This window comes from Dendrobates tinctorius, unplaced genomic scaffold (assembly GCF_039654945.1).
Source record: "Dendrobates tinctorius isolate UK_male_01 unplaced genomic scaffold, ASM3965494v1 ptg000044l, whole genome shotgun sequence".
Taxonomy (NCBI): domain Eukaryota; kingdom Metazoa; phylum Chordata; class Amphibia; order Anura; family Dendrobatidae; genus Dendrobates; species Dendrobates tinctorius.
In genome coordinates this window covers 20,957,150-20,981,266 of record NW_027361712.1, presented here as the reverse complement: position 1 = coordinate 20,981,266, position 24,117 = coordinate 20,957,150, and the positions used below count along the sequence as shown (strand labels likewise).

Below are 24,117 nucleotides of genomic sequence, written 5' to 3'. Positions count from 1 at the left end.
GCAGTGTATTTCTATGCAGCTGAACGCTCCGGTCCCGAGTGCCGGTGGCAGTGCTGGGTACTGACGTGCAAGACTCATGAGAGTTTCTCGCATGTCTGACCCCGGCCTTACTGGGGGAAACATAGAAGAGGTTGTCAGAGTAGTGGACAACCCCTTTAATCTGCTTCCATATAGTGGTCTACTATTCTGTCCCATCCCATCATGGCCCGCCTATTATGTATAATTACCAGTTTTCTATGTGTTCTTTGCATTTCCTGCAGAACTTGCTCCAAAACAGAATTACTGAGTCGTGTCATGAGGGACAATTGTGCAGCTCTGGAATGACAGGATATGTAACAATATTACTCAGTTTTACCACATAACACCATTTCAGTCGTACTGAGAATCATATACCAACTGGCATACGTTTCTTTAGCATCAGAGTCTATGGGTGATGTATAACAGGTGGGGGATTACTTTCAGGGTATACATTATGAGATTTTTCATGCACTGTATGTGAACCACAAACGCTATGTGTACAGAGCCTTAATAATTATGGTATATTATACATACGGTACACTTTTTTCCAGAACTGTTGACACAACATAAAGTACAAATTAAAGATTTTTTCCCCTAATCTGGGGCAATTAGCATCTGCCCAAAGGGGTTTTGTTTTCCTCTGGATCCACTTGTTAGGGTACCGTTACACCTAGCGATGCACCAGCGATCCCGACCAGCGATATGACACGGTCAGGATCGCTGGTGCATCGCTAGGTGGTCGCTAGTGAGCTGCCACACAGGCAAATCTCACCAGCGACATCGCAAGGGGTCGGGGGTCGCTACTTACCTGTCAGACGCGGCGATCCTGCGTCCTCCCGCCCGGCTCCACGCGTCGCTTGTCGGCGCCACAGGAAGCCCAGCAGGAAGTGGCCGACGAGGAATGGTCCAGGAGCTTCTCGCACGATCAGCGATAATCAGCGGGGGAGCTGGTCGGAGGTAAGTATCACATGCAGCAATATCGCTAGTAATATCGCTGCAACGTCACAAAATCGGTGACTTTATATTGCTAGCGATATCGCAGTGTGTAAAGGGGGCTTTAGGCTATAGGTTGAACTTGATGGACTTGATGCACATCTTTATTCACTTCTATTTCTTCTTTTGCTGAATTTTTAGGCACACGGCGGTGCAGCTTAAGCGGAGTCCCATTGTCGAGCATTGCACAAAAAGTGTATAGAGCACTTTATAAATGTGCCACATGCCATGAGTGTCAGTATTTGGGTACATTTTGATCAGAAAATCTGTCCCAAAATATTTTTGTGTTAAAACTGTTGTGAAAATTAAGTAGAAATAATACTTAGTTATTAGTTAATTAAAGCTCCACCTTTGGAGCAACTAAAGTTTATTAAGGCTATGTGCCCACGTTGCGTGTTAAAACGCACACTGAAAACCGGACTCCTTCCATCTGCCATCTGCGCTGCCATCCCAGGCCTCAGCGTTCCCAGTAATGCCTTGCGAGACCTGTGATGACGTTGGTCTCGCGTTACTATAGCGATCTCGCGAGACCGCTAGAGTCATGCGAGACTACGTCATCACAGGACCTTGCCGCAAGGCATTACTGGGAACGCTTAGGCCGGGAATGCTGCACGGGACGTCGGAAGGTAAATATACCCCGATTTTTTATTTTGTATTCTTTTTTTTACAGGGGTATGGTACCCAGGGCCTGGAGGACAGTCTCCTCTCCTCCACACCGTGGGTACCAACCGCACATGAGACGCTTAACTTCCCGCATGGTGGGCATAGCCACATGTGGGAAGTAAGCGATTCTCATGCATTCCTATGGGTGTGGAATCGCGGCAATTCTTTGCGATTCCGCACAAAAGAATGATCATGCTGCGATTTTTTTCTGCGATGCGATTCCGCCGCGGAAAAAAGCGCAGCATTAGCACAGCATGTGCGAAATGCCATAGGAATGCATGGGGGGCGTTCTGTACACAATTTTTAAACGTTTTTGCAGCGTTTTTGCGCCGAAAATTGCTGCAAAAACGCTTAAAAATCACATCGTGGGCACACAGCCTAAAGGAGTTTTCTGGTTTTAGAAAACACCTGTGCCTAGACGCAGCTTCTTAGAAAAAAAATAAACTGCTCTTTATTCACGATCCCAAGTACAGGGCTGAGTGTTCTGCCATTTCTTCCAGAGTCTGTTATTGTCTGTAGCTACTGAGTTCTCTATGAAGGAGCCACTGCCAGACTTGTCTTAAGCCCCCGTTACACATAGTGATATCGCTAGCAATATCGCTATGTCACCGATTTTGTGACGCAGCAGCAATATTGCTAGCGATATCGATATGTGTGATACTTACCTCCGACCGGCTCCCCCGCTGCTCATCGCTGGTCACGCGAGAAAGTCCTGGATCATTTCTCGTCGGGCGCTTCCTGCTGGGCTTCCTGTGGCGCCGACGAGCGACGCGTGGACACGGGCGGGAGGACGTCAGGATCGCCTCGTCTGACAGGTAAGTAACGACCCCCGACCGCTGCTTTGTCGCTGGTGAGATCTGCCTGTGTGGCAGCTCACTAGCGACCACTTAGCGATGCACCAGGGATCCATATCGTTGTCGGGATCGCTGGTGCATCACTAAGTGTAACGGTACCCTTACAGTGGTTTAACTAGCCGAGAGCAAAAGGATGAGTATTCCAAAATAGGACATGCCAGATCCTTATCAACCCCGACTTAAGCTGTTGGGAGGCCCCCATACACATTAGACTGTCAGACGAACCTGTTGATTTTGGCGGGTCGGCCAACCATCTAATGTGTATTTGGGTCTATATTGGCTGCAGCACTATCGATGTGATTACTGTGTTACAGAAAATAGCAAACAGCAGCAGAAACTCAGCATTGGACCTGGGGAGGGTGAATAAAGACAAGTTCGTTTTTTAAAGAAATTTCTGCATCGGGACAGGGGTTTTCTGAAACCCCTTTAAATAATTCTATTAGTAGTTTCCTACCATAAAATGCGGATACTGAAACTGCCCCTTTTTCCACGCCAGGTATAACAGAAGGGCTGCAGCAGGGAACTCAGATTCCTTGAAGCTACCCTCCAGCATCAAGCATTATTTACCAGGCCGATATTATCTGTTGTGGTGTCTATGAGCATAATACAAGAGGTCCGTAATAGAGCTGCTAACAGCCCAAGGAGAGCTGTTCAAAGCAAATTAGGTTGCCAATGTTTCCCCTGCCTAGTTTTGGGAATTACTCCCAATTTTTACTTTACATTCCGTGTTCCCAGTACGTGTGGTATCCGTTTTTTTCACAGATACCAAACATACCCATTATAATCTATGGTGCTATGCACATGTCCTCATTTTTTCTGGCAGCACGGCTGACGAGAGTCAATGCAAGTCTATGGGTCTGTGAAAAATACGTACAGCAGTTTAACACTGCGATGTATAGGAAAAGCTTTGTAATTTCTTTCTTTCTCCATACTGGAAAAATATTGAAGTAAAAATGGACACGGATGGAAAACCCTGATTCCATCTGTACTGCTTTTTCACATACATGTTTAAACACAGGTGTGTCAATGAGGCCTAAGAAAAGACAGCTTTTGTAAACTATGATTTGCTTTTTGTTCAGGGTACATTGCGGATTCGTGTGCGGATTTTTCCATGCGGAATTTGCAGAATCCACAGGTCAAAATGCCTGCGTTTAGTATTTCACCTGCGTTTTTTCACCTGCGGATTCCTATAATGGAATAGGTGTAAAGACGAACAAGAATTGACATGCTGCGGAAAATAAACCGCTGCGTTTCCGCGCAGAATTTTCCGCAGCATGTGCACAGCGGTTTTTGTTTTCAATAGGATAGCATGGTACTGTACATCCCTTGGAAAATTGCTGCAGATCCGCAGACAAATCCGCAACGTGTGCACATACCCTTAGTCTGCCATTCCTGCCTGTTGTAAGTGCTGTCACTCACCTCAGCTTACTGTGTATTTCACTCCCCACCTGTCTAAGCATATCACGTATATGGGGGGGACTTAGTCCATGCTGTTCTCGAAGCCTGCAGAGCATTGCTCCTCCACGTTGTTCATCCCGCGCTGCTCCCGGGAATAGATCCTGAGTAGCCTCCCACATGGTGTCTGCAATGTTCTGAATAAAGTCAGAAAGGATGGATTAGAGCCATGTTCACACAAAGTAATAAATGACTTGGTCACTTCATTATATTGTTAATTGGATTATCATGTACAATAGAAATTATATTGTGGTACCGTGTTGGCCAGAAAAAATGATGTATATACTTTTGATGGTCTAAGGGTGGTTTCACATTTGCGTTTAAGGCCGCAGCGTCGGCCTGCGCACGGCCGCCGCTAAGCCCCGCCCCCTGCCGTGCCTCTGCCAGTAGCTCCGCCTATGGGCGCATGACGCTGCCTGCGTCCCCTATCTTTAGCACTGGGGACGCAGGCCGTGCGCAGGTATGCGTTTGGCGGCGCATGCGTCCTTTTGACGCTAAGCCGACCAGCGCCAATCAGAACAGGTTGCAATTTGGTGCGCTCGGCGCAGCGTCAAAAGGACGCATGCGCCGCCAAACGCATACCTGCGCACGGCCTGCGTCCCCAGTGCTAAAGATAGGGGACGCAGGACGCATGCAGCGTCATGCGCCCGTAGGCGGAGCTACTAGCGGCGGCCGTGCGCAGGCCGACGCTGCGGCCTTAAATGCAAATGTGAAACCACCCTAAAACACAAAACTATTGTAGGGGTAAAGTTGTCACCCCTACAATACTGTTGTTTCTTTTGGGGCATAAAAGTATTTACATCGATCATAAATATTAGCAGTAGATGTCACATTTACAAAATATACCCTATGAACCTGAATTAGAAAATGGGGACATGTATGATATCTACTGGCAGGAATTTCCATCAGATACTTGTAAAGATGTTTCAACCACCAATCAAAAATGTAAAAAAAAGTATACCACCAAAATAAAAAGATAATAGATCTTTATAAAATAAGTACATGCAACTTCCTGTCCACTTCCCGAGTGAGTTCAAATGAGACAATGTCAATAACCCCTGGTATGTACAGTATGTCTGACATATGAAAACTACAGTAGCTTGCAAAAGTATTCACCCCCTTAGTATTTTTCATGTTTTGCTACCTCACAACCTGGAATTTCTCAGTTCTTTTGAGAGTTTGCATCAGTTCATGCAAGGGCAGTTTCACACGTCAGTGTCTCCGGTACATGTAGTGACAGTTTTCTCACGTACCGGAGACACTGACACACGTAGACACATTCGAATGAATGTGTCTATGCAGATGTCAGCGTGTTTTCACGGACCGTGTGTCCGTGTGCAAAACACGCTGACATGTCCGTTTTTGTGCAACAGCACGGATCACACGGACCCATATAAGTCAATGGGTCCATGTAAACATGTACCACACACGGATGCTGTCCGTGTGGGATCCGTGTGCGTTTTTAAAAGTCAAAGGGTTAATTAACATTGAAAATAATTTTTCAAAAACACGGACACGGACAGCACACGGACAGCACACGGATGGTACACACGGACATACGGATGTCACACGGATGGCATACGTATGCACACGGACACACGGTCAGCTCCGGTACCGGAATTATATTGTTAATTGGATTATCATGTACAATAGAAATTATATCGTGGTACCGTGTTGGCCAGAAAAAATGATGTACATACTTTTGATGGTCTAAGGGTGGTTTCACATTTGCGTTTAAGGCCGCAGCGTCGGCCTGCGCACGGCCGCCGCTAAGCCCCGCCCCCTGCCGTGCCTCCGCCAGTAGCTCCGCCTACGGGCGCATGACGCTGCATGCGTCCTGCGTCCCCTATCTTTAGCACTGGGGACGCAGGCCGTGCGCAGGTATGCATTTGGCGGCGCATGTGTCCTTTTGACGCTGCGCCGAACAGCGCCAATCGCATCAGGTTGCAATTTGGTGCGCTCGGCGCAGCGTTAAAAGGACGCATGCGCCGCCAAACACATACCTGCGCACGGCCTGCATCCCCAGTGCTAAAGATAGGGGATGCAGGACGCATGCAGCGTCATGCGCCCGTAGGCGGAGCTACTAGCGAAGGCACGGCAGGGGGCGGGGCTTAGCGGCGGCCGTGCGCAGGCCGACGCTGTGGCCTTAAACGCAAATGTGAAACCACCCTAAAATACAAAACTATCGTAGGGGTAAAGTCACCCCTACAATACTGTTGTTTCTTTTGGGGCATAAAAGTATTTACATCGATCATAAATATTAGCAGTAGATGTCACATTTACAAAATATACCCTATGAACCGGAATTAGAAAATGGGGACATGTATGATATCTACTGGCAGGAATTTCCATCAGATACTTGTAAAGATGTTTCAACCACCAATCAAAAATGTAAAAAAAAGTATACCACCAAAATAAAAAGATAATAGATCTTTATAAAATAAGTACATGCAACTTCCTGTCCACTTCCCGAGTGAGTTCAAATGAGACAATGTCAATAACCCCTGGTATGTACAGTATGTCTGACATATGAAAACTACAGTAGCTTGCAAAAGTATTCACCCCCTTAGTATTTTTCATGTTTTGCTACCTCACAACCTGGAATTTCTCAGTTCTTTTGAGAGTTTGCATTTTCTCAGTTCAGATTTGTTTTTTATTCATTTCATTGTGCATTCAGTGCATATATGGGTGTGACCGCCCTCTTTCTGAGCTGGGAAAGCCATCCAGTCTGGCCTTAGCTGTTACAAGTGGTTCAGCCGCTCGACCCTTATTCACATTCACGCCACTTGGCAAGTGAAAAGGTTTTAAATACTAGAGTAGGGACTGTCCCACAAGGGTTGCCGTGACGTGGCGGGATGGCTTGTACATTATTTTGATCAAAATTATGTTTACTAAATACCCTTATTATTATTATTATTATTATTATTACCTTTATGCATTATTTGCAGTATATTTTATACTTTTAGTTCAGGATATTTGTGTTTTTTGCTTTTTGTTTTCTCTGGTTAATGGTCATGTGCTAATATGCACTTACATTGTGCATACACATTAACTTACTTTTCTCAGTTCAGATTTGTTTTTTATTCATTTCATTGTGCATTCAGTGCATATATGGGTGTGACCGCCCTCTTTCTGAGCTGGGAAAGCCATCCAGTCTGGCCTTAGCTGTTACAAGTGGTTCAGCCGCTCGACCCTTATTCACATTCACGCCACTTGGCAAGTGAAAAGGTTTTAAATACTAGAGTAGGGACTGTCCCACAAGGGTTCCCGTGACGTGGCGGGATGGCTTGTACATTATTTTGATCAAAATTATGTTTACTAAATACCCTTATTATTATTATTATTATTATTATTACCTTTATGCATTATTTGCAGTATATTTTATACTTTTAGTTCAGGATATTTGTGTTTTTTGCTTTTTTTTTTCTCTGGTTAATGGTCATGTGCTAATATGCACTTACATTGTGCATACACATTAACTTACTTTTCTCAGTTCAGATTTGTTTTTTATTCATTTCATTGTGCATTCAGTGCATATATGGGTGTGACCGCCCTCTTTCTGAGCTGGGAAAGCCATCCAGTCTGGCCTTAGCTGTTACAAGTGGTTCAGCCGCTCGACCCTTATTCACATTCACGCCACTTGGCAAGTGAAAAGGTTTTAAATACTAGAGTAGGGACTGTCCCACAAGGGTTGCCGTGACGTGGCGGGATGGCTTGTACATTATTTTGATCAAAATTATGTTTACTAAATACCCTTATTATTATTATTATTATTATTATTATTATCTTTATGCATTATTTGCAGTATATTTTATACTTTTAGTTCAGGATATTTGTGTTTTTTGCTTTTTGTTTTCTCTTTTGAGAGTTTGCATCAGTTCATGCAAGGGCAGTTTCACACGTCAGTGTCTCTGGTACGTGTAGTGAAATTTTTCTCACGTACCGGAGACACTGACACATCTGTCTATGCAGATGTCAGCGTGTTTTCACGGACTGCAAAACACGCTGACATGTCCGTTTTTGTGCAACAGCACGGATCACACGGACCCATACAAGTCAATGGGTCCGTGTAAACACGTACCACACACGGATGCTGTCCGTGTGCGATCCGTGTGCGTTTTTAAAAGTCAAAGGGTTAATTAACATTGAAAATAATTTTTCAAAAACACGGACAGCATACAGACAGCACAAGGACAGCACACGGATGGTACACACGGACATACGGATGTCACACGGATGGCATACGTATGCACACGGACACGGATAGCTCCGGTACCGGAATTATCTGGACGTGTGAAACTGCCCTAGAGAACACAGAAAGATACAATGAAGCAATCATCAGCTCAATGGGTTGAGAAATGCCTGGAATGAGAGTGCGGTGCATGGAGGCTTCAGACTGGTTTCCTGAGCAAGTGAACCATGAAAAAAGTGTAAAATCCAGCAACCACAAAAGTCATTAAAACATCACAAATTCATAGAAACCTATCCAAAGCAACTTGCAGCTGCAATTGCCTCAAAAGGATCCTCTTCAAAGGACTGACTTTAGGGGGTGAATAGTTATGCACACTGTCGTTTTCAGTTATTTTGTCCTATTTTTTGTTTGCTTCACAATAAAAAGAAAACCAAATGTTCACAGATGTAGGCATGTTCTTTATATGTGAAAAAAGTGGAAAATCCAACAATTGCAAAATTCAATAAAACATCACATTTATTTGTAGATTAAAACATGAAAAAGTAAAGTTTAAAAAACATGTTAGCGCAACGGTCGACGCTTTTCGAGCTACACTAGCTCTGAATCATTGTTAAGGTTGCGGATTGCACTAAATATAAAATATAAGGAAGTGCGATCGCAACCCGGGGTCCACGGTGCAGAGATGGTAAACTGCTGCTCGGTAATGGCGGAGTGCTAACTGAACACCGGCGGGTAACCACTGACCCGGCGTGTACAGGAGCGAACTCTGTTATGTCACAGAGTCGCTGGCACAAATGCCAGAGCCTGTTAACTCCACAGGACTCGGCAAAGGGAGCGCTAGTGTAGAGTCTCAGGACTCTGCCCCAAGGACGCAGGGTTAGAGTCCCACTTGACTCACTAGCATGCGGCACCGCAACTGCGATGCCAGGAGAACGGAACTAAAGTTTTGGCCACACGACGTGCGTGCAGGGCCGCTCTGGCGGACACCACTAACCAGCCCAAGCATGGGACTGGAAAGCGCACTAATTGTGCACGGCGCCACTTAGACGGACGCTGCTGTGCATGTGGTACAGTAGTGCTTTGTGCTGGACGACACAAACTGGCGCTAAAACATTGTGCAGAGAACGGAATGCACTGTGGCACGTAGGCAATGCCACCACTAAGCGCTGACTATTACTCCGATAAACCCTATAACATGCACAACCAAAAGGGAGGGAAGCATAAGGAGTCAGTCACCTGAAACATGCATCCATGTTTCACACACACAAGAACATAATACTGTCTATACTAGCGCATGGCCGAACGGCCATGCAAACCTTTTATAGCAGCGTCCTTCCGGGACCTTCCTGAAGGTCCAATCGGAACATGCACGGGACCTGAGCATGTGACCCCTGAACTCCAATGGGAGGTTGAGCCACGGGCATGCTTAGTTCAGCGAAAAAGGGACCTAGTCCCAGGAGCTGCTCGCAGCTGGCTAGTGCAGACTGCTATAGCTGAACCAGGGATGGCAGCAGCAACCAACCCGACAGCACCAGCCCAAGCAATGCACCGGGAACGACGTTCCTGCTGACCCGGCTCCTCTGCAGCCGGGACTGAATGGGAGACCACAGAATGCAAGGCTCAGGATTCCTCCTGTGCAGAGGGAGAAACCCGACGCCTAACAATCATGACCTTAATTTATTGTGAAGTAAACAACAAATAGGACAAAATAACTGAAAACGCCAGTGTGCAAAACTATTCACCCCCTAAAGTCAGTACTTTGTAGTGCCTCCCATTGCAACAATTACAGCTGCAAGTCGCTTTGGATGGATTTCTATGAGCTTTCCACATCTTGCCACTGTGATATTTACCCATTCCTCAAGGCAAAACTGCTTCCTCTCTCTCAAGTTAGGCTAGTTTCACACTCGTGTTGGGCAGAGCTGCGGAGGGCTGTGTAGTTCCTCCGTGAAGCTCCACCCACTTCCACACCTCCTCCGGTCAGCTCCGCCTACATCTGCATGCGGCCTGCGTACCTATCTTTAACATTGGGTACGCAGGCCGTGCAGATGTATGCGGATGCGTCCGCACGCGTCGTTTTGACGATGCGGCGACCGCAACAAATTGCAACACGTTGCATTCGACGCGGGTCACCGCAGCGTCAAAACAACACAAGCAGACGCATCCGCATTCATCCGCACGGCCTGCGTACCCAATGTTAAAGATAGGTACGCAGCCCGCATGCAGATGTAGGCGGAGCTGACCGGAGGAGGTGCGGCAGTGGGCGGAGCTTCTTCGAGAAACTACGCAGCCCTCCGCAGCTCTGCTGAACGCAAATGTGAAGCCGGCCTTAGATGGTTCCTCTGGCGAACAGGAATCTTAAAGTCTAACCACAGATTCTCAATTGGATTAAGGTCTGGGGTTTGACTAGGCCATTTCAAAACACACGTTTCCCCTTAAACCACTCAAATGTTGCTTTGGCAGTATGCTATGGGTCATTGTCTTGTTGGAAGGTGTCTCAGTCTCAAATCACTGAAAGACTGAAACAGGTTTTGCTCTAGAATATCCCTTTATTTCGCATCATCTATCTTCTCGACTCGGACCATTTTCGCTGTCCCTGCATGAAGCTGCTACCACCATGTTTCACTGTAGGGATAGTGTTCTTTGGGTGATGAGCTGTGTTGGTTTGGCACCAGGCGTAGCGTTTACTTTGGTGGCCAAAAAGTTTAATTTTGGTCTAATCTAACCACAGCACATTTCTCCATACATTTGGATAGTCTCCCACTCATCTTTTGGCAAACTCAAAACGAGCCCTATAATTTTTGTGTGTACAGTCATGGCCAAAAGTTTTGAGAATGACACAAATATTAATTTTTACAAAGTCTACTGCTTCATTTTTTCTAATGGCAATTTGCATATACTCCAGAATGTTATAAAGAGTGATCAGCTTAACAGCAATTACTTGCAAAGTCAATATTTGCCTAGAAAATGAACTTTAGCCCCCAAAACACATTTCAACATCATTGCAGCCCTGCCTTAAAAGGACCAGCTAACATCGTTTCAGTGATTGCTCCATTAACACAGGTGTGGGTGTTGATGAGGACAGGGCTGGAGATCAATCTGTCATGATTAAGTAAGAATGACACCACTGGACACTTTAAAAGAGGCTGGTGCTTGGCATCATTGTTTCTCTTCTGTTAACCATGGTTATCTCTAAAGAAACACGTGCAGTCATCATTGCACTGCACAAAAATGGCCTAACAGGGAAGAGTATCGCAGCTAGAAAGATTGCACCTCAGTCAACAATCTATCGCATCATCAAGAACTTCAAGGAGAGAGGTTCCCTTGTTGCCAAAAAGGCTCCAGGGCGCCCAAGAAAGACCAGCAAGCGCCAGGACCGTCTCTTAAAAGTGTTTCAGCTGTGGGATCAGCCACCAGCAGTGCAGAGCTTGCTCAGGAATGGCAGCAGGCAGGTGTGAGTGTATCTGCACGCACTGTGAGGCGGAGACTCTTGGAGCAAGGCCTGGTCTCAAGGAGGGCAGCAAAGAAGCCACTTCTCTCCAGGAAAAACATCATGGACAGACTGATATTCTGCAAGAGGTACAGGGAGTGGACTGCTGAGGACTGGGGTAAAGTCATTTTCTCTGATGAATCCCCTTTTCGATTGTTTGGGACATCTGGAAAACGGCTTATTCGGAGAAGACCAGGTGAGCGCTACCACCAGTCTTGTCTCATGCCAACTGTCAAGCATCCTGAAACCATTCATGTGTGGGGTTGCTTCTCAGCCAAGGGAATGGGCTCTCTCTCAGTCTTGCCTAAAAACACAGCCATGAATAAAGAATGGTACCGGAATGTCCTCCAAGAGCAACTTCTCCCAACCATCCAAGAGCAGTTTGGCGATCAACAATGCCTTTTTCAACATGATGGAGCACCTTGCCATAAAGCAAAGGTGATAACTAAATGGCTCAGGGAACAAAACATAGAGATTTTGGGACCATGGCCTGGAAACTCCCCAGATCTTAATCCCATTGAGAACTTGTGGTCAATCATTCAAATTCAGACAAAATAAAAGCATTGATTTTGCAAGAATGGACTGCTATCAGTCAGGATTTGATCCAGAAGTTGATTGAGAGCATGCCAGGGAGAATTGCTGAGGTCCTGAAGAAGAAGGGTCAACACTGCAAATATTGACTTGCTGCATTAACTCATTCTATCTGTCAATATAACCTTTTGTTACACATAATATGACTGCAATTATATTTCTGTATGTGATAAAAACATCTGACAAACACACATAAAAACCAGAGGGCAGCAGATCATGTGAAAATATAATATTTGTGTCATTCTCAAAACTTTTGGCCATGACTGTAAGTAAAGGCTTTTTTTTGTCCACTCTTCCATAAAGGCTACCTCTGTGGAGTGTTCTGCTTATATAGACAGATTCTCCAGTCTCTGCTTGGGAATTCTGCATCTCATTTGGTCTTTGTCCTGCCTCTCTGATTAATGCACGCCCTGCCTAGGCTGAGTTTGGGAGAGCAGCCCTCTCTTGGCAGGATTGTTGTGGTACCATGTTCTTTTGATGATAATGGATTTAATGGTGCCCAGAGTTAGGGTTATTTTTAACCCAACCCCTACTTGAACTTCTCAACAACTTTGTGTCTGACTTGTCTGGAGATGTCCTTGTTCTTCATAATGTTGTTTGATTAGTGATGCTTCTTGCTTAATGGTGTTGCAACCTCTGCGGCCTTTCAGAAAAGGTGTGTATATACTGACAGACCATGTGACACTTAAGCCCCCTTCTCACATAGCGAGATCGCTGAAGCGTCACTGATTTTGTGACGCAACAGCGACCTCGCCAGCAATCTCGCTACATGTGACACGCAGCAGCGACTGCCCCCCCCCCCCCGCTGGATATTGCTGATCGTGCTGGAATGTCCTGGGCCTTTTTTTCGCGCATCGCTGTGTTTGATGCTGACGAGCGACCTCGTTGGCGACGCAGAACTCAGGGCTGCAGGCGGGAATCGTCTGAAAAGCTGCTGTGTGACAAGGTACCAACGACTGGCGAGGTCGTTACAAGGATTGCCGGATCCTTGCTGCGTCGCTGAAGAGATCTGCCTGCTTGGCAGCTTACTAGCGACCATTTAGCGATCCTTACCAGGTCGTATCTTTGTCGGGATCACTGGTGCATCGCTAAGTGCTAAGTGATACAGGACCCTTAGATTGCACACAGGCGGACTTCTTTTCACTAAGCATGTGACTTATGAAGGTAATTCCTTGCACCAGGAATTATTAGGAGCTTTATTGCAAAAGGGGTGAATACATATGCACATGACAATTTTTAGTTATTTGATTCCATAAATTTAATTTATGACTATATTTTTCTCACTTCACTTCACCAACTTAGGCTATTTAGTGCTGATACATCACACAGAAATCGGATTACAAAAATATTTAAACACAAGTAGTAATGTAACAAAAAAGGTAAAAAGCCAAAAGAGGTAAATACTTTTGCAAACCACTGTAGATTGTGAACTTCAACGTGCACAAGGACTTATTTCAATGGTGACAATATGGCGTTATCTAAGCAATACAAAATAGGGTGTCACACCAATGTGAAGTTACTAGATCCTTAGAAGTTGGTTACCTGCAATTCCCTGTCCACTGCTCGAGAGAGCTCATATGAGACTGTATCAAGTAGCCTCTGCGCAGGGCCTGAAGGAGACAGCCAGCTGCCTGCTTCCAGGAGACGTGGTAATAACTGAAGGAAAGAAGAGCAAATGGAGTAGAATCAGAAAACGTAGAACAGCAACCTATACAAAAAAGCAGTGCATTGAGTTTTAGATGCAAATTTGAGCTGCATTTTATAGTACCAACAAAAGCTATGAGATTTCACACACATTGTTTTTTTTTCCTGACTGAATTGGAAAACTACTGTGTTTTAGAAAACTGCAACATGTCACTTCTTTCAGAGTTTTTGCAGCATATTTTCACCCATAAAAATCAATAATTAAATGCAAAACGCTTAAAAAAAAAAATCAGGTATTATGTTTTGCTACGTTTTTAGTGAAAAAAGCAGTTACAGCAGGATGTGAAACCCATTTATTTTTGTGATTTTCCCAAGTTTAAACCATAATATCTTGGTCTCCTCAACTGAAAATGTCAATTAGGAATAGTACAGTTTAATTAAATTAGTGATGCATACCAACTAAACCTTGGACCACCAAGGTGTGAAATTGAACAATACCTGATCAACTCAAGGGCCAACCAAAGTGTAAAAGTAAACAGCGTCCTACAAACTCAATGCTCTGCCAATGTCAACCTACCCAGCTGTTACATTTGTAATTGTGTATTTTTTCATGAACTCATTTGAACTTTTTTGTTCAAAATAGTTACTATTTTCTCAGACATAAAAATATTTTCCCACTTGATCAAATTGCCCTTTTCTAAAATGATTTTATGGTTTCACACACATCTTGCGTTGGTGACCTAACACCTTGCATTGTTCATACTGCTGTGGCGGAAGCAAAGCCGAACTTTAGGATCCTGAAAAACACAGCAAAAAAATGCAGCAAGAACACAACATGTGAACATACCCTAACCGTGCATTTACACCACACGATTGCAACTGTTCAATGACCATACATTGACTATATAGAAGCTGATGATCGTTTAGACAGACTGACCGCACCAACATGCACAAAATGATCATTTTCTGAGCATAGAGTTTCATTGTTCTCAGAAGCACACCTTCTATTTACACAGAATGATGTGCTGCTAATGATGATGATCTTCAACCCCTTAACAACATATGATTTATAGGTACATCATAGGTCATGTATCCTCCCTCCTCAACGCCAGAGCCTGCATTCTGGCTCATGACACTGATTTGATCAGTTGCCCTGCACCTCTAACAACCACGATTGGATTCATGATCCACTCTTAGCTGTTAAATGCCGCTGTCAACAATCTGACAGCAGCCTTTAACATGATCGCGCCACAAGAGCGCCGCAAACTCTGACGATCGACGCCCCTGTCACTTTTTTTTTTTTATATACAAACTTTGAATTTTTTGAGCACTTGAATAAAAAAGAACTTATACATGTGTGGTATCTGCAAACACGTAATGACCTGGAGAATCATAATGGCACAAGAATTTTAGGATTTAGTGAACATAATAAAAAAAAATTGTGTAATTGCACTTTTTTTTTGCAATTTCACCAATTTTTTTCCCCAGCTTCCAGTACACTATATGGTAAAAATCAATGGTGTCATTCAAAAGCACAACCCGTCCCGCAAAAAACAAGCCCTCACACTGCCATATTGACGGAAAAATAAAAAATGTTGAAGCTATGGGGAAAAGGGGATCAAAAAGTGGAAGCTATGGGAAAAAGGGGATCAAAAACTGAAACCGAAAAATGGAAAATCCCAAGGTCGTGAAGGGGTTAAAGAGGACTTTTTACCATTTTTTTATGTTGAGCTGGTCACAAGATGTAACAATGGCTGCAGAGCAGATTACAACTACTCTTGTATGAGATGTAATGAGATCTTTCTCTGATCTCACTGCTGGGCGATTACAATTTGAGCACAGCAGATATTATTGTGAATAATGACACATCTCTGGACAGACAGTGTGGTGGAGGGGCAGTACAGAAGAGGTGACAGTGTTATAAGAGGAGAGCTAATAGTTTGTATAGTGACACAGCAAAACTCAGCTGTACTGCCATTCCTGTCACAGAGACCTTATCTGAAAGGTGTTTATCTGTATTAATGCAGGAGGTTAGACCAAAAGAGCAGACCTGTGTGTCACATATCTCATACAGTGAGCCAGCTCTAAGCTGTGGTGAGGTGTGTTCTTTTTCTGCTGTGTTGCTGCCTGCTTATGACTGATCTGCATCATACAAGGGAAAGAAGTACAGGCCCGCAGTGAAAACTGTATAACACCCTCTTGGAGTAAAAAAAAGTCACCTCATTAGCTGCCAAATACTTTTGCTAATATCTCGGCAACAGACAGGCACAAATTAAAAAAACAAACAAAAAACACAAAAGATTTTATTTAACTCTGCAGTCACTATTACATTGTGTTTCCAGTTGAACATGAAAACATTTGGTGAAAGATGGTGTCAGGGGGAGATAAGTATGAGTTGAGGATGAGTTGGAAGAGATAGCTGTTGTAATGTCACTATATGCAAATGTATTACCTATGCTGAAGTAGGATAAAGATCACCCAAGGGAAAAAGAGCCATCTACTCCATCCTTGGTTTGACAGGTATAAGACACATTCACTGAAATTGCCCCGGGCTATCCAAGCCAAGAGGGTCCTGGCATCTACCTGGGTTTACTTGGTAATAATACAGACTAATGAAGACTTTCAATAGTTTATACAGTACATGGCAGAGAAAGGCGCATAATAAACAAATATGTATTCCAATTTAAGACGATACTAAGTAAATCCAAAATGAATCTATTGATACTGCATATCACATAACACAGGAATGTATCAAGGTTTTAAGTATCAGTTTTTGGGCGTGAAAAAAGTCACACGTTTTGTTGCATGACTTTGTTTCAAAATCTTCATATTTTTGCTAACTTACGCCTGCATTATCAAGTTTGAAAGTGGGTGTAATCTATGTGAGGTTCAAGTAAGATTTATGAATTGTAACTTTTTAAAACTCTCAGTCCAGTAGGAGGGTCAATTAAAAAAGTGAAAAATGAAACAGTTCTAAAGATCTGCCAAATCTATCAACCTTTATGGGCCCGATTCAGTAACACCGATGCTTTGCATGCCAGTCTTAATGAAGTGACCGTTAGAGTAAAATGCTGCTCATTCATTAAGAGGGACTAAAGTATGTTTTTGGTAACGTAGCCTAAAATTTCATGAATTTGTCAGGCAGACTTTGCCAAGGCTCATTCCGCTGCCAACTCCCATTTTGGCAAAACTGTCAGAGACTGGCGTAAGAACATTTCAAGGTGTATTACAGCATAAACACGTTGTTGTCTCGGGCCCTATGCCTTAACAAATGTAATGCAAATAAGGACAATGGGACAACAATCAAAACTGGCTTTAAAAATTCATCTCTTGATAACTTCCTTCAAGGACCAAAACAATAGAAAGGAGGGCACCGCTATATTGTATTAAAAAGACGGGTTCTCCAAAGGCATGTCAATTGAATAAAGGCATGAAGTGAGAAAAAGAGACTTGCTCATGAACTGGGAACACCACAAACAATGTTTCATATAGTGAACAAAAAATATATTTTAGTTTATTCAGCACAAAAGGCACAGACAAAGAACAACACTTGATCCATAAAAACAATTAAAAACATGCAAAAAATGCAAATTGGTCATGTCATATAATAATGATTCAATGACCCTCCCACATCCAAAAACCCACAGATGGGCGCACATATATAGAGTCAGAATATGCTCCACACATTAGATATGCAAAAAAGGAGGCACTCTATAGTGCAATATCATATAAATGGTAAAAAGCCCTGCACACTACAAGTATGACTATTCATAGCACTATTGCAAATAGAAAATTGAGCCAATATAACACAACAGTTCAAATATCAATATAACAAAATATCACTAAGAAGTTGAAGTTGATGCAGCTATCGCTGTGTGTTACCCAAGGATGAGAGGCAAAAGAACTTGATCCATCAAAAATGCTCCTTGAAGCATGAAAGTGCATAGAAGAAGTAAAGTGCCTAGTGCAGCTGTGGGATAAGATGGTGGGGGGAGCAAGGCCCCACGCGTATCGCCACTACCCACGTGGCTTTCTCAAGGGAGAATAAAGCGCTGAACGTCTGGTTGTGCCAGAAGTATTTATGTAAATAAAACAGGTGCAAGATAATCAAATAAAGACTTACAAACATGAGGTGTGAGGAGTCCGCATGGCCGCGGCTATCTTGTTGGCATCAGAAAAAGTGTTAATAAAGTTGGGCAGACGATAGAACAGCGCATGCGCTAAGCTCATAATTATGCGCGTGCACAGACAGCGCACTTAAGCCCTGTCAAAATGAAAACTTGATCTCCATTGCGGGGAGAAGACAATTATATAGCGCATGCGCCGGATCCATATTGCGGCGCGTGCGCGAACGGCGTATTTCAATGCAATAAAGACCTTATCCCCATTACAGGGAAGGACATAGTTATGCGCGTGCGCAGATGGCTCACTTAAGTCCTGTCTCAAGCCAAAGACTCCCCATATTCAGCTCAGACGCTTATGACTCTGTTTGGTATATTATACACCGTGTATCCAAACAACCTTATATTGGTCTTAAAATTGTGTTTATTATCTGTCCAAAGCGTGCTTAACCATCATTGGCTTGAAGCGTGCTCATTATATTTCCTTGGCATTTTAAGCAATCACTTTGTATGCTTTGTGTTTCGATCCAGCATCCATATGTCTATGTCCAATCTCTATTTTTCATTACTGCATACACAGCATTTTACAGGGCTTGCGTGGCTGCATTGTTTGACGCCTTTTCCTGTTATAAGGATAAGAGTCTCCTTTGTGACAGGGCTGATAGACGTTGTTTGCGCATGCGCTTCATTCTCGATCTGACACATGCGCTGTATAATTTTCTTGGTATTTTAAATAACCACTTTACATGCCCAGTCTTTAGATCTAGCATTTTCCAATACCTGCTTTATAATATTGTGTGCATAGTGCTCTACATTTCACGGCGCATGCGTGACTTTGACCATTTGATATCCCTCCCTGTAATGGGGATTAGGTCTCTACTGGACTGCAATGTCATTTGCACATGCGCCGTGGTATGGATTCGGCGTATTCGCTATGTAATTGTTTTCTCCCCACAATGAGGATTGCGACGGTGCTCAAGTGCGCTTTCTGCGCACGCGTATAATCATGTCTTTTCCTGTAGTGGGGATTCGGTTTCCATTATATTGGAATATGCCGTGAATTTTCATTTATGACAGGGCTTGAGTGCTCTGTCTGTGCACGCGCGTCATTATGTCCTTCCCTATAATGGGGATAAGGTTTTCATTGTATTGAAATATGCCATTTGCGCATGCGTCGCAGTATTGATCCGGTGCATGCGCTGTGCAATTGTCTTTTCCCTGCAATGGGGATTGAGTCTTTGGCTTGAGACAGGACTTGAGTGCGCCATCTGCGCATGCGCATAACTATGTCCTTCCCTGTAATGGGGATAAGGTCTTTATTGCATTGAAATACGCCGTTCGCGGACGCGCCGCAATATGGATCCGGCGCATGCGCTATATAATTGTCTTCTCCCCGCAATGGGGATCGAGTTTTCATTTTGACAGGGCTCAAGTGCGCTGTCTGCGCACGCGCATAATTATGAGCTTAGCGCATGCGCTGTTCTATCGTCTGCCCAACTTTATTAACACTTTTTCTGATGCCAACAAGATAGCCGCGGCCATGCGGACTCCTCACACCTCATGTTCGTAAGTCTTTATTTGATTATCTCGCACCTGTGTTATTTACATAAATACTTCTGGCACAACCAGACGTTCAGCGCTTTATTCTCCCTTGAGAAAGCCACGTGGGTAGTGGCGATACGCGTGGGGCCTTGCTCCCCCCACCATCTTATCCCACAGCTGCACTAGGCACTTTACTTCTTCTATGCACTTTCATGCTTCAAGGAGCATTTTTGATGGATCAAGTTCTTTTGCCTCTCATCCTTGGGTAACATACAGCGATAGCTGCATCAACGTCAACATCTTAGTGATATTTTGTTATATTGATATTTGAACTGTTGTGTTATATTGGCTCAATTTTCTATTTGCATGGTGCTATGAATAGTCATACTTGTAGTGTGCAGGGCTTTTTACCATTTATATGATATTGCACTATAGAGTGCCTCCTTTTTTGCATATCTAATGTGTGGAGCATATTCTGACTCTATATATGTGCGCCCATCTGTGGGTTTTTGGATGCGGGAGGGTCATTGAATCATTATTATATGACATGACCAGATTGCATTTTTTGCATGTTTTTAATTGTTTTTATGGATCAAGTGTTGTTCTTTGTCTGTGCCTTTTGTGTTGAACAAAATAAAATATATTTTTTGTTCACTATATGAAACATTGTTTGTGGTGTTCCCAGTTCATGGGCAAGTCTCTTTTTCTCACTTCATAACTTCCTTCAAGGACTTCGCATAAAAAGGTGAAGTCTTATCATGTTCAAGTATTTTATACCAACTGTTCTACCAAATTCTTTTATAAAGCTGTGAATAAATGTTCTTTTTTTAAGCCAGGAAAAAACAGCTTACTGCAGTAATTTTCTACTTTTTATTGGAATGCTGACTTGGATGGAAAAATATGTAAAACAAGCTGCACATGCATAATTTATAAAAGGTCATATTTACTATGATATTAAATAATCCTTATCTGCTTAGCTAATTATCTTAAAGCGCAATTTCCTCCCAGAATAAAAACATCGCCAGTAAAACCCAAAGGGGCCATAATTAATGTGAGGCTGAACCAGACATTACTATGAAATGTTACTTTATATACATTTTGTCTCCATTTTATTGATATTCATCGTCATTTTAGCTCGGATGCATGGAATGTGGCGAGTGACTACTAACTGAGACACTCACTGCTCGACAGTTCTTGGCATCTCTGAGGAGCTGTCTAGCACATATGATGTCTTCTTGTACCGTTTCCAGGTCACAGGAGCGCAGAGCATTGATGTGATCATGTATCAGCATGGAAAGTGTATGTAGCATCTATTGGTTCAAGAAAAAAAAAGAGTGTGAGGAATTGTCAAGAAGATAAAGGGTTGAGCGCAGGGGAAGCAGGTGAAAGCAAGCACGCTCTACCTGTTCTGCGCTGCTTGTCACACCCTGTTGAAGCCGAAGTGCTCTTTGGTCAGAGACAGTCAACGTCTGAGAGTTTCGAAGGAGACAGCTATGTATCTGTGAGAATAGATGCTCATTATCGACATGCAATGAGTATATAAAACATAAATACGTAGAACTTCCGACCATGTTCAATACAAATTACACCGCCCAGTAAAATAATTATGTAACACGTGAATCTTTGCCAACCACATTACTACATACAGCCCTAATTTACAGTTTTGGATGTTTCTTAGGCTGGTTTCACATTAGCATTTTTGTGCGCAGCGCATCGTGCGCATCCATGCGCATGCTTCATGTGTACCTATGTTTAACATGGCGTACGCATGGTCTTGCGTTTGCAAGCATCTGCGTTTTTGTGCTCATGCGTTTTTTCCAGGTGTGTGTCTAGACACGCCGGACGCAACATGTTGCATTTTTGGGTCCGTCCAAAGGCGTCAAAAGAACGCATGCATACGCTTGCGCACGGAATTCGTAAAAAAAACGCATTACAGTCTATGTGAATGCAGGCGTGCACATGGACATGCGTATGCCTGCGTTTGCATACGCATGCGTTTTAAGAGTAAACATGTCTAGACACTGGTTTAAACCACCCCCTTCCCATCACACATGCCCACCGGTGTCCCATTGGTGAAGTCTGTTGCAAGGATTTTTCAAGGATTTTCCTCCTGTGAAATGTGATACCTAGAAAACGCATGCGCATAAAAAACGCAAACGCATGCAAAAACTGACTTGACCACATAGTGTATTTGAACAATAGTTGTATAGATAATGGTAGTGTATCTATCCAATCTATTCATGCCTGTTACCTTCCTCCAGGCACTTTCAGCTCTCTCAGGGTGTCTCTGGTATGCCTGGCAAATGTCGCCAACAGGAAAGGACATGAAGCGTAGGGTTCTATTCCTGGGTGGTATCAGAGTTGTATACGTGAGACACAAATCACAGGTAGAAACATAAATGGAGGTGACAATGTTCTGTTGCTAACTCACTTCTCAAGAGCTCGAGCTACATCCATAAATCCAGAAGCTGAAACAGCATTCCTGTCCCAAAGAACTGACCTGAAAACAAAGCAATGGAAGAACGGTTGTTGTAGCAAACATTATATACACATTACATGTACAGCAGAAACATGTAGAAAGCTCTAATATTGCCTAACATAGGTAGGGAACATATGTATAGCCATTTGTTTATAGCTGGACAAAGTTGATTGGTCTAGTAGGCTTCAATTCATGTTTGCATGCATGTTGGCCGATGACATAGGATATTTCAAGCCAATTATGAGGTGACAATGGTTAAACTAGAAATTTCTAAAAGAACATTATAGAATAAAAGTAAAAATTCTATTTAAAGACTAAATCCAGTCCATAGGAGAGCACTAGTTTATACATGTACTGTATCATACACACAATAGAGAATAATTTCGCTAGAGCTAAGGGGTGGCAGAGACGGGCTGAACCCAGTCATATTACATGCAAAAACATGTCTATGTTCTATTTTGCACACTACACAGATTGTTGGTATCTCTTTACATCTTTTTCACTATGACCATTACTGTCTTGTTACCCATAATGCTATGATGATATGTGCATGCACTGGAATGTTCTATTTATCCATCCCTGTATATTAATAAGCACTTTGCCTTCTTGCTTTGAAAGAATAGTGTCTTTTACAGTGAGGAAAATAAGTATTTGATACACTGCCAATTTTGCAAGTTTTCCCACCTACAAAGAATGGAGAGGTCTGTAATTTTTATCGTAGGTACACTTCAACTGTGAGAGACAGAATCTAAAAATAAAAGCCAGAAAATCACATTGTATGATTTTTACATAATTAAATAGCTTTTTATTGCATGAAAAAAAGTATTTGATAACCTACCAACCAGCAGGAATTCTGGCTCTCACAGACCTGTTAGTTTTTCTTTAAGAAGTCCTCCCACTCTGCAGTCATTACCAATATTAACTGCACCTGTTTGAACATGTTACCTGTATAAAATACAATTGTCCACATACTCAATCACACTCCAACCTCTCCACCATGGCCAAGACCAAAGAGTTGTCTAAGGACACCAGGGACAAAATTGTAGACCTGCACAATTGTAGACCTGCTGGGATGGGCTACAGGACAATAGGCAAGCAGCTTGGTGCGAAGGCAACAACCTTTGGCACAATTATTAGTAAATGGAAGAAACATAAGATGACTGTCAAGATCTCGCCTCATGGGGTAAGGATGATTCTGAGAAAGATCAGGAATCAGCCCAGAACTACACAGGAGGAACTAGTCAATGACCTGAAGAGAGCTGGGACCACAGTCTCAAACATCATTAGTAACACACTATGCCATCACGGAATAAAATCCTGCAGGGCACGCAAGGTCCCCCTGCTCACGCCAGCACATGTCCAAACCCATTTTAAGTTCGCCAATGACCATCTGGATGATCCAGAGGAGGAATGGGAGAAGGTCAAGTGGTCAGTTGAGACCAAAATAGAACATTTTGTTATAAACTCCACTCCCCGTGTTTGGAAGAAAAAGAAGGACGAGTTCAACCCAAGAACACTGTCGCAACCGTGAAGCATAGTGGGGGAAACATCATACTTTGGGGTGCTTTTCTGTAAAGGGAACAGAACGACTTCCCCATATTGAAGGGAGAATGGATGGGGTTATATATTGCAAGATTTTGGCCAACAACCTACTTCCCTCAGTAAGAACATTCAAAATGGGTCATCATGGCTGAGTCTTCCAGTATGACAATTACCCTAAACACACAGCCAGGGCAACTAAGAAGTGGCTCCTTAAGAAGCATTTCAAGGTCAGTCTCCAAACCAATCTCCAGACCCGTGCCCAATAGAAAATCTTTGGTGGGAGCTGAAACTCAATGTTTCCCAGCGACAGCCCCGAAACCTGAAAGATCTGGAGAAGATCTGTAAGGAGGGGGCCAAAATCCCTACTGCACCGTGTGCAAACTAGGTCAAGAACTACAGAAAATGTCTGACCTCTGTAATTGCAAGCAAAGGTTTCTGTACCAAATAGTAAGTTCTGTTTTTTTATTGTATTAAATACTTATTTCATGTAATAAAATTCAAATTAATAATGTAAAAATTATACAATGTGATTTTCG

The 24,117-nt window shown here is 43.3% G+C and overlaps 1 protein-coding gene across 9 annotated transcripts in view; it reads right to left on the bottom strand.

The window, feature by feature from the left end:
- CARMIL3 (capping protein regulator and myosin 1 linker 3) overlaps positions 1–24,117 on the bottom strand; it is a 155,971-nt gene that overhangs the window by 21,865 nt on the left and 109,989 nt on the right. For all 9 annotated transcript variants that reach the window (XR_012232183.1, XM_073575419.1, XM_073575417.1 and 6 more), the window contains exons 22-28: positions 21,992–22,060; positions 21,812–21,905; positions 20,964–21,059; positions 20,742–20,870; positions 13,796–13,909; positions 3,948–4,120; positions 228–315 (exon numbers count right to left, since the gene is read on the bottom strand). Coding sequence is in view for 8 of the 9 variants with exons in the window: in XM_073575419.1 (XP_073431520.1) it covers positions 228–315; positions 3,948–4,120; positions 13,796–13,909; positions 20,742–20,870; positions 20,964–21,059; positions 21,812–21,905; positions 21,992–22,060 (763 nt within the window). In the remaining variant the exon portion in view is untranslated. The remainder of the gene's footprint in view (positions 1–227; positions 316–3,947; positions 4,121–13,795; positions 13,910–20,741; positions 20,871–20,963; positions 21,060–21,811; positions 21,906–21,991; positions 22,061–24,117) is intronic.